General features: G+C 44.2%; 1 protein-coding gene across 3 annotated transcripts in view; it reads right to left on the reverse strand.

The window, feature by feature from the left end:
• The window catches only part of LOC147610072 (pfkB-like carbohydrate kinase family protein), a 61,230-nt gene extending 51,412 nt beyond the window's left edge, over positions 1–9,818 (reverse strand). For all 3 annotated transcript variants that reach the window (XM_086786903.1, XM_086786902.1, XM_086786904.1), the window contains exons 1-2: positions 9,506–9,818; positions 9,302–9,378 (exon numbers count right to left, since the gene is read on the reverse strand). In XM_086786903.1, the coding sequence (XP_086643029.1) occupies positions 9,302–9,378; positions 9,506–9,743 (315 nt within the window). In that variant the 5' untranslated portion in view covers positions 9,744–9,818. The remainder of the gene's footprint in view (positions 1–9,301; positions 9,379–9,505) is intronic.
• Between the last annotated feature and the right edge of the window lie 1,791 nt (positions 9,819–11,609).

Genomic DNA, 11,609 nt, shown 5'->3' on the forward strand with positions numbered 1-11,609 from the left:
TATATATTGAACATATGGCTTGGAGCTTAAAGTTGCGGACAACTTTTAAGAAACTGGGGAGGATGTCACCAACCTGGACATTTCCCAGTATGAAAGGGGTCTGGTGGACTCCAAGATGTCTAAATATTTGGAAAGTACAAGCTTTGGGAATGGGGGATTATCCTAGAATACAAAGGACCATACTCCTAAAATTTAGGAGAGTTGCTATTTTTGGCCCGACTCCGATGGAAATTCTGTTCGCGTCATTACATCTGGAATTGAGCAGATACCAAGAGTTGGCAAAGTGCCTATGACAGAATGTCTACCAGTTGGGATATTTTTAGAGGTAAAGATTATGGAAGGACCCATCTCTTAGATTGGGACGTGTGGCAAGAAAGTGGACCAAAGTGAGACAAGTGGCCTAACACTTGTTAGAAAAGTGGATCAAAGTGAGACATGTGGCCTGACACTTGTTATAAAGTGGATCAAAGTGAGACAAGTGGCCTCACACTTGTCACTTCAGCTATTGTGTGGCTCTCCACTTGTCATTGTAGCCTTCTCTTGCCATTTTAGCTCATGGGAGGCCCAAATCTATAAATTGGAGCCCTCTCTCTTCATTAATGGAGGCTCTCTTGCTGCACACTAGCCTCTACCACCGTTGAAGGCTTCCCTAATGATGGCTACTCTCTTTCTCTCTCACTTGAAGGCTGCCCATGAAGAATACCGACTGTATGGGACTGTTTTGGGGAGGTTTCCATCGCGAAGAAATACTGAAGGCAAGGGTATTTAATCATTTATTATGATTTCTAGCCATTTGTACTTGTTGTACCAACATTTGTACTTGTTGTACTTGCTGTACCAGCCCGTGTACCAGCTGTACCAGCTTCTATACTTGTTGTACCACCCATTGTACTTGCTGTACCAGCTTCTGTACTTGCTGTACCAGCCACCGTACTGGCTGTACCAACCATTGTACCTGCTGTACCAGCCGTTGTACCTACTGTACCGGCTGAATGGAGAGTGGTACTTGCTGTACCAACTCTATTGCATGAAGACCCATGGTTTTTGGGGAAGAATCAGTACCAACACGGAGGTATATGGATTATATTGTTGGCTCGGCATTTCTACAGCCTATGTTCCGGCTTGGTTGCCTCGTGTTGGGCTGTGTTATGGCATTTGTATATGGATAATCCGGCATCTCCCGTGGGGAGAGTAAGGCCCTCAAAGCTTGTACATGATATTATTCTCCTTGGGTAATAAAATACTCCAAGGGGGGAGTCGGCCCATTCCGGCCTCTATGCAGTGTCACTCGTGCAAGCTCCATTTGCAGCATTTGTGGATGTTTTGTCCAGCTTTATGTTTTATGCAAAGTGATGATGGATATGTGTTAAGGCTGTGGCCATGTTTAAATGTTTTAATATGCATTGATGGTATCAACAAGTGTGTCAAAGGCCCTAGTCCCCTGGGCACCCGCCGCGAGTTACACTCTCTCTTCTTCAATTCGTATCCGTGACAACTCTTCGCTTCCTATCACCGGTGTTGGTAATGTTTCTTTGGGTTCTTCTGCCACCTTACATGATGTTCTACATGTACCACGGATTTCCAAAAATCTGTTTTCAGTATACAAAGCTTCTCAAAAGGGACTTGGTGTGTACTTTGATGATGAGGTCATCGAAGTAATCGACAGGAAGACTCTCTCGGTTGTTGCCAATGGAGTCCATGATGGGGGTCTCTACAAGATCACCGATTTTTCTTCCTAGATCCCTCACACTGATTCCCATATTCATCAGCTTTTCTCACCTATGTTGGCTTTGGTTTCTAAGGCAGATACTTCTCTGTGGCATTCTCGCTTCGGTCATGTACCCATTGCTGCCTTACAAAAGTTCCATTCTAAGCAGGTTGTCAGCGGACTACCTCAGCTCAGGTCTCTCTCACATCTACTCATCCTACATGATGGGCAAACATCATCGAGATGCATTTCTAGAGGAGGCCACTCATCGAGCAACCCGAAGACTGGAGCTTATACATGCAAATCTTGCAGGACCTATGGAGGTTGAGTCTCTTGGCGGGGCTCGATATTTTCTTCTTCTTGTGGATGATTTCACTCACAAAGTCTGGGTATGTTTTCTCGCTCGCAAGTCGGATGCTTTTGCCAGTTTCAGGACTTGGATCGCGATGGTGGAAAATCAGTCTGGGGATAGAGTTTCATTCCTCCGGACTGATAATTGTTGCATCAGCTTCTGCAGCTCCCAGTTCCTCTACAAGTCCTGCTTTGACTCCGGGATTACCATCACCAGTGCTTACCTCATCACACTTCCAGCAGCATCGGATGAGTCCTCTACTGTAGCTGGATCTTCTTCTTCACACTTTGAGAGGAAGGCGACCTACCTCTGTGGGTTTAGCAACTCTTTAGAGATTTTGGTCTCACTGATGCACAGCTCCATAACCAGATCTCTACCACCACCCTTGGACCTCGCTATTCATCTCGGGCTTCCACATCTTATCACACAGTGAATTATGCTCTCGTGTGAAAATTAAGATTCAACCGGATATTTTGGAGTATTGTGATCAGTGATATAATGGTTTTATTAAAGGATTGTTTTAAAGGAGATTGATGAGCCTGAGAGTCCAAAAGAGGCTCTTTCACAAAGCCATGGAAGCAGAGATGGCCTCTATTGAGAAGAATAACACTTGGTCTTTGGTACCACGGCCTTTACATCGTCGTGTTATTGGTGTGAAATGGATTTTCAAAGTCAAGTTTCATGCAGATGGTACTTTGGACAAGTACAAAGCCCGCCTTATTGCACAAGGATATGCTCAAAAGGCAGGTGAAGACTCTCCTACAACCAGGTATACCACCATTAGGATTATTTTGGCTCTGGCTGCACACTTCAGATGGCCCGTGTTCCAGATGGATGTCAAATCCACTTTTCTGAATGGAGATTTAGAGAAGGAAGTCAGCCTCCTGGTTTTGTGATTCAAGGACAGGACACCCATGTTTATCTTCTACAGAAGGCTCTTTATGGTCTCAAACAGACACCCCGTGCCTCGTATCAGAAGATTGATGCCTTTTTGTTATCTCTTAGCTTTGAGAGGGCATATGCTGACAGCAATCTCTATGTGCTTCTTTCTAATGGAGATATTTGTGTCATTGTTTTGTATGTTGATGACCTCATTCTTTCTCGCTCAGATACTGGGATGGTCACACAGGTTCACTCCAAGCTTTCAAAGACATTTGAGATGATTGATCTTGGCCTTCTACATTATTTTCTTGGGCTGGAGGTTTGGCAGAAAGATGTCTGTATCTTCATTTCTCAACAGAAGTATGTGAGGAAGCTGCTCACACTTTATGGGTTTTCAAATTGTACACCTCTCTCGTCCCATGGATCCCAATGCCAAGTTATCCAAGGAGGATGATACACCCTTGGTGGATTCCACAGAGTACCGGCAGATTGTTGGCTCATTGCTTTACCTTGCCAACACCTGTCCAAACATCTCCTATGCTATGAGTGTTCTCAGCCCGTTCTCATCAGCCGCTCGAAGGTCGAGAGTTCTTTGTTATCTTCGAGGTACTTCAGATTATGGCATCGCCTACTCCAATGGTGCTGATTTGGTTGGCTTCACAAATTCTGATTGGGCAGGCTGCATTGATACTCAGAGGTCTACATCTGGATATTGCTTCATGCTTGGTACTGGATTGGTTTCTTGGAAGTCTCAAAAGCAGAGGACTATTTCTGCCTCTTCCACCGAGGCTGAGTATAAATCCTATCTTCTCTCCTCCACTGAGGCACTTTGGATTCATCAAATTCTGGAGCATTTGTGCTGTGCCGACACTTTCCCAGTTACTATTTTCCTCGGATTCTCAGAGTGCTATTGCTCTAGCACAGAATCCTGTGATACGGGGATGATCCAAGCATATTGAAGTGCATTATCATTTTGTACACGACTGGATCGAGTTGGGCCTTCTTCGACTGGCCTACTGTTCTACCAAGGACAATGTCACGTGCATCCCGCACTTGGATGCCACGTAGACATATCTGAACAAGAAGGTGCATGACCTGGGGTGGAAAATGTTAGAAGTCATCTCCTGTCTATATTTATACACCAGGGCCTCTGTTGTGGGTGTGCCCGCCCTGTATAAGGTGTTTTATCATTTTTCCTCACTCCCCGTATTTTTCCCTATTTTTTCCCATTTTTTCTATGGTGGGGAGGGATGCCAGAGGTTGGCAAGAGCACTCCAGGGCTGGCCGACTGTCCCAACAGCAGTCCTGTGGCTGGCCGACTGCACACAGGTGATGCGTAGGCTTCTGGACTGCTGGCCGACTGCATTCACACAGTCGTGGGCATTTTTCTGCTGGCCGACTGCATTTATGCAGTCGTGGATATATACATTGCTGGCCGACTGCTCTCCCAGGGGCATATAAATAGGCCCCCACCACTTCCTCATTCAGTTTTCTCGGGATCTTGTGTATAGAGAAGAGTTTACACACCTATCTCTCTATGTTTCTTGTGCTGTTTATTTTCTGCAGTCTACTTGCTCTTGTACACCCAAGTTTGGTTATCATTTCCGCTGCATATTCTGACAGAAAATTGGTCCCATGTGAGCCCAGTCCGGGACGAGTCAGCCAAGGTTCCACTCCATTCATCCGAGGTCAAGTGTGCATTGTCCTGCACACGAAACAGTGCCAATCCGCGCTATGAGTCTCCCTCTGGAATGATGTCAGTAAATCTGTGTTTCTAGTATGATACTGGATGCCAAACCTCTGTGTAGACATGTAGGATTTGCATGTAGGGATGGGGCCAGCCCATAGGGCTACCCCAAGAACAGTAATGTGGGCATGGGCGAGGTGTAGAACCAGCCCCAAAGGGCCAGGAGGGCCTCGGCTGTGCCCACCAGCCATGGGATGGGCTGAAAGGGCTGTCGGCCAGCCCTAGGGCCTCTGGACAGGCAGCCGACAGGGCATCATGCCCTTTAAAGCCTGTCAGCCAGGTGTGGGGCAGCCCACACAGGCTGCCCAGCAGTCCATAACAAAAGCGCATGATGGCCAGCCTGTCGTAGGTGTGAATGCACATGGTTTTTTCAGCATTAAATACTACTGTATGCAGTCGTGGGGCTCTTTTCAGTCAGCCGACTGGGGTAAAACCAGCCGACCAATATTTGAGAAGGCTATAAATACCCATAGCATAAATCAGTCCTCCCCATCTCATAATTCACAAAGTGTTGGAGCTAACTCAAGGGCCAGGACAGCCAAGGAGAAGCTAACGCAAAGGGTGAAGGATTGAAGGTCAAGGGCAGAGGATTCTCCTTAGCCAAGAAGGTTCAGGTTCACTCTTTTATTTTCAGATTTGCATCATTCTAATAAAAGCAAATACACCATCCGTGGTGGGGGCCCTACAGAGGGTATTCGGGACCCAATACTGTGTCCTCTTCTCCCTCTCTCTCTCTCTCTCTCTATTTTCTGCACATTTATATTCAGTTTTGTGCGTTATTTTCGTCGCGAAAAGTGTGCTGATTTCTAAGCATTGAAGTTACTGATCTCCCCCGAAGCTTCCGCACATTACAATGGTATCAGAGCCTACTTCAAGTGTAAAGATTCAACAAGAAACCAGAAATGTTTTCTCGCTCGTGTGGTTGGTTTTCAGACTCCAGTAGACCACCCCTTCTGGAGTGACTCCTGCCCCTCGAAGGACAGTTGGTTTTCAGCCTCCGGAAGTCTCCCACACACATAGTGGATGGTCAGATTGCGTTCCGGAAAGGAGGTGCATTTTCCTGCTATGGCGAGCTACGACGACGAGAGAGACCAAGAACCTTGGGACCAAAGTGCACCAGACAGCCCAGCTAGGGCATTAGGCATGGGTGTCAAAGAGATGTTCCAACAACTAATGCGAGCAATCGCAGACTAGAGTACCAAGTTGGAAGAGTAGAAGGCGCAAATACTGGCTGTGGAAGAGCGCACCCGTTCTCTAGCTCCGCGTTTTCCGTCACCTCCTCCCTCTCCTTCCGTTTCCCAAATACCAGATCCTCTACGCAGGACACTCTCGAAGGGTCACAACCGCAGCCGAGTTCGATGCTTGAGTTGCAGATGCGTCCATTGGAGATCAGACAACGAGAAGACGACTCCATGCGACACATGGAACATGAGCGATACCTTGCGGCTTTGGCGCAAGACTCACACCAGTGGCTTCCTCAAATCATTTTCCCGAGAAAATGAATTTCAGTAAGTATAATGGTAAACTCGACTCCACAACTCTTTATTCATGGTTGCATCAATTTGAAGCTTACTTTATTCATGGTTGCATCAATTTGAAGCTTACTTTGCCGCAGTTAGAAAAAATGATACTGACAGGGTAATCTTAGCTAGTTGGTACTCAAAAGGTGAGGCCATTCCCTGCTGGACCCAGTGGACTCATGCCCACACCGAATTAGGTATGGTAGCTTATGTTTGGGACGAGTTTGTCCGCGACCTTACGCAGCAGTTTCTACTGCCCCATTACCTTGAGCGACTCGAAGACGAGTTTAGGGGAGCCCGTCAAAACGCGCAACCCATACTTCACTTTGCCAACAAAATTTCGAACTTATATTTGCAATTAGGCTTATCTAATACGGACAAGAAAGGGCAATTAATGTATGGTCTTGACACGCAAATCCAGTGGAAGGTGCGTATGTTTAGGCCAGCCACCTTCGAAGATGCACTCTTGCTTGCGCAGAGTGCTGAAATGAAGCACAATGGTGGAAAGCCCAAGACTTCCTAGCCGGCTACTCCCAAGGCTACCACCTCGAGGGGAAAAGGCCAGAACCAGACAAGGTCTTCCCCAGGACAGAGCATAGGAGCCTCTGGCTCCAAGAACTCGACCAATGCGCCCAAGCTTACTCCAGACCAAAAAGCGGAGGCAGGTAAGACCGGTGGCAAGTTGAGACCAAACCACTTCCGAGAGCTACTATGGAGGTGTTACTTCAGCGTGCTGGTATTGGACCGCCCCTCTAGCGCTGAAGAGGAGGTGTTGGATTACATCATCTCCAAAGGGTCTACATCACCTTTTTCATGCTTGTATTGGCCATTTATGAGGTCCTGCATTGGCATATCTTAGCAAAGATCATTCAACATTTTTCTACCATTTTTTTGGTATTTTTAAGCATTTTTGTAGCATTTTATGCTACTATCATGTTGTCGACCTGCTACAGCTGGCCAACTAGCATCCTGGGGGAATATATAAGAGCTGACTCCCTTTCCCCCAGTTCATCTCATTTTTCAGCATTCAGTTGAGGTCATTAGCAGCTGTTACTGCTTCTTACCATTGTACAGCACCTACGGGCTTCCCTCGTGCTCAGATTTCAGCAATAAACATCAGTTTCCAACATTTACAAGTCTTGTACCTGGGCCTACATCTGTGTTTTCCACTACTTGGGCGGAGTTCAAGACAAGTTCCTCAAGGCAGAGGATGAGTTTGATGTCATGGCCAAGTTTGCAGACTTGTATATAAAGAACGTGTCTTTCCACACATACTTACAAAGATTTAGAGAGTTGTACTCCTAGGCGGCACACATGGATACCACAACATTGTGTGGGTTCTTTATCAATGGGTTGGCACAAGAACACAAACTCCAAGTGAAAAATAATCATAACAGGACACTAGAGGATGACATCCGGTATGCTAGGATTTATGAGGAGACAATGGTGGCTGGCCAGATTCAGAGGAATGTCTCCCAGAAACCTCAGGCCACAGAAACCTCTAAGTAGGCTTTATAGCATAAACAGAATTTTAAGGCTAAGAAGGCTCCACAAAACCAAACCCAGGCTTTGGGTGAGTCCAACCCAAAGAAGAATCACAAGCACCAGTAGTACCTTCGTGAGGGCAGGTGTTTCACTTGCAGTCACAAGGGCCACATGAAGGCGAGTTGTCACAGGCGAAGACCAAGCCCAAGGCAGCTCATTTGACCGAAGTGATAGTTAAACCTCAGGTTCCTGCCATTGATACTATTTTTTTAGGTCAGAGTGCCTGCATGGAATGTACACAAGCACCAGTAGTATCTTCGAGAGGGCAGGTGTTTCACTTGCAGCCAAAAGGGTCACATGAAGGTGAGTTTTCACATGCGAAGGCCAAGCCCAAGGCAGCTCATTTGACCAAAGTGATAGGTAACCCTCAGGTTCCTTCCATTGATACTATTGTTTTAGGTCAAAGTACCTGCATGGAATGTATTTTCAACATGGCAGTCTTCAGTCACGTATATTTGGGTCAATGTTAGGGGAGACTATGGACATCCTTTTTGACCCTAATAGTCCTCACAACTTTCATCAAATGTGGTGCCAAATGCATGAGTGCATGTAAGGATAGGAACCTGTATTACCTGCATAAGTACTTGATGTACCGGCTTAAGCTGCAGTAGAGCAGGTTGTAAATGTTGCCCTCCATGTATTCCGGTTGAAGGCCTCTTTGCATGGAGAAGATCAGTACTACAAGCTTCAGTGTTTTGGGATATTCTTGAAGATCAATGTACTTAATGGCATCGGAAGTTGTAAATGGATAATATGGCTGAAGGAAAGCCCTCGTAGCTTGTACTTGGAAATACTCCTTAAATGATGAAATATCTCATGGGGGAATCCGCCCACAGTGTGGTGTCTAAAGCACTTTTATTTTTCCGGTTCATGTGATAATTGTGTGTGCGCCATCTTTAAGTGCTTAATCTCATTAACAGCACTATGTTTAAGTCACCTTGGGTTGTTGTGATAACTTAGTGTGTGCCATTTCTTTAAGTGTTTAATCTCATTAATGGCATGAGCGTTTAAGTCCCCTGCCGGCCCAAATCCCAAAAGCATAGCATCCCACGCTATAGCCCAGTGCTATCACTTGTGCCTCTCTAACAAGAGGCATTGGGTTCGATCTACCCTAGTGGCATCTAAAATTCAATACCCTTTTCACAATTTATTTATTTTAAAACCCCAAGCATGTGCCATACATTGCTTCCAGTTTGACAATGGAATCAAAAAGGAGTGCCTGCTTTCCGTCAGAGTAACAAGTTCTCTATACAAGGTAATCTAGGCTGCTGTGGAAGATCATAACCTTGGTATTACAAAGGTTAATTAAGAACAAGGTTAACTTTAAGGTCCCTGTGCAAAACTTTTGATGATGAAGCAAAGTCCTTAAAATAACACTTCAGATGACCGCCCACCATCTGACATAATCTGACCAATGAACTTGCGTTCGGACATGGCAGGCCCGGACTACTCACCCATCTTAGCTAAAGAAGAATTGTAGTAGCAGGTTACAATGCTTCTTTACTTCCCCTTAAGAAAATAGCCAATTATCAATAGAAATACTATACCACTTTCAAAGCAGATATAGCCGAGAAGTAAGGTGCCCCAGTGTACTCTCGGCAGCCTCCAATAACTGCAACCTTACCTGAATTCGACATGAAAAAAGAAAAGAAAGAAAAATCTCCAGATTAAAATCTATCCATAATCTAGCTTAGCTTAATTGGGGGGCGGGAATTAACACTAACTATGGGCAAAAATAGATTTGTACACACCAGCCTGGCCCTTGTGGCGTGATGAAGAGAGTTCAGGAACTATGGCACGTAGGGCAGGAAGAATTAAATCCAGTGTTGGGTTCCCCATGGAGTCTGCTGCGCTTTGAGTAGAGTCTGTGCGTTGGTGCTGAAGAGATCCAACTGCACGGGAAGGCCCAAATCGTGTTACAACAGCCGTATTTATGAGACGGAACAAGACCCTGTTGACATCAGTTTGCATTCCCCCTCTCGCATTCATCTAGTTCACGCTAATTGAGGGTTCTAATCACGGTTTGCAATGTGGGCTCTCATGGGGGTTCATATTAACACTAGTTCCGTAGCATGACACTTTTTTAAAAAGTCTTGCTAAGGTGAGTGGGGTGGGCACTTGCTTGAGTGGCTCGTCTCAGAACAAGCTTGCTCGTCTCTCACCTCAGCTGTCTCAGAACCAACTTGCTCAAGGCTCGAAGCTAATGACACAAGCGTTTTTTTGTTCGAGTCTCAGAACGAACTTGCTCGTCTCTAACCCTGGCTTGAAAACAAAAAATATAAAACCTAAGTGGCTCGGCTCATCACGACCCACTTTAACCAGCAGGTCGTGGATCGAGCCTTGACATCACAAGGTTGTCTGTGTGAGGAGTGTAGCTTGTAGCTCGACTACATCCCCTTGAAAGAGGACTTTCGAAAAAAAAATGTATCTTTTGCATCTTATTTCTTATGGCTTGAACTCCATCACAAAATATATAGCCTGGTTAGATATAGTTTCTAGTAAGAGAATCAAGAAAACTCTATAACTTACATCCTTGGTAATAAAAATAGGGCCCAAAAGAGAGCAAAAACGGGCTTGGAGATGAGAGAGTTGTAAAAGGCCTATTTCATATTTTTTAAAGCCCTCCATTCAAAATCCACCTTGCATGATTCAAAGACTCTCATTTGCCCTAAAACTTAGAGGATTTGGTGTTGCGACGAGTTCCATGACCCAAACTTTCTCCATGTGCAACACTTTGATAGGAGAATAATGATCTTCATTCCAAGTATTTTTTATTTTTTTTGGGACCTATATATATATATATTGGGACCAATATTTTTTTGGGGGGGACCAATAATGCTTTTTTATTAATACACACACACACACACACACACACATATGTATGTATGTATGTATGTATGTATGTATGTATGTATGTATGTATCAAAAAGCATTACATCATATCTAACTTACAACAGCTAATTTATCCTTCAAGCTCTATTAAGCAAGTTATAAATCAGATCCCATCTATCATCCTCAAATACAAAATAAGATTTCTCTAATATCCAAGCAGAATGCAAGCTTCAACCATAGCTTCAGTGGTGCATCCTCTGGGTGCTTGTTTCCATTTGAGTTCAATTTATATCACACCGGATTCGTCTCTTCATGTTAAACATGGTATTAGTTTTTTAGATTCTTAGTGTACTAAAATATGGAGGTTATAATAGCATTTTTAGGATGTACCAAGATGGAGCAAGTACATAGAACCTTATGGAAACTAGTATAGTATAGAGGTATAATTTGGGACTTACATTTATGCTTAGTATATTTCTTGGTTCAATTTTAGGGAGATGCAAAGTTGTGCAAGGATTGTTTAATAAACTTCTAGTCATATATGGTTGTGAAGTATCCATTGTTATCTCTAATCTCACTTAACTTGGAGGTGATCACAGTAATTTGGGTATGTCTTTCTAGCGTATGTGTTTTTCTAGTGTTAACATTATTTAATCTTTCTATGTAGGCCATATTTTTATATAGGGAACTACTAAATTTATAAAAATACAGATTTGGAAGGTGTATATCTTTGAATAGGCTTACTACACATGATGACATATATATATTTATTGATTTTCATTGGGACTTAAATGATTTTTAGTACCTCCAAGTCCATCAACTGTTGTTTGTTATGATAGTAATGACTTTTAAAAAATATTAATGAAGCATCTAGATTTTATGTGGAAAGTAGATGTTAGGTTTTCATGGAAAATACAAGTGGATAAAGCTGGTATGGAAAATACAAGTGGATAAAGCTGGTATGGTACCCCTTCTGTCAAGACCTGCGTACACGGAGAAATCTCTCATAACTCACTTACCTTT

The sequence above is a fragment of the Cibotium barometz genome, chromosome 50, assembly GCF_041138505.1.
Source record: "Cibotium barometz isolate CiBa-2024 chromosome 50, ASM4113850v1, whole genome shotgun sequence".
Lineage (NCBI taxonomy): Eukaryota > Viridiplantae > Streptophyta > Polypodiopsida > Cyatheales > Cibotiaceae > Cibotium > Cibotium barometz.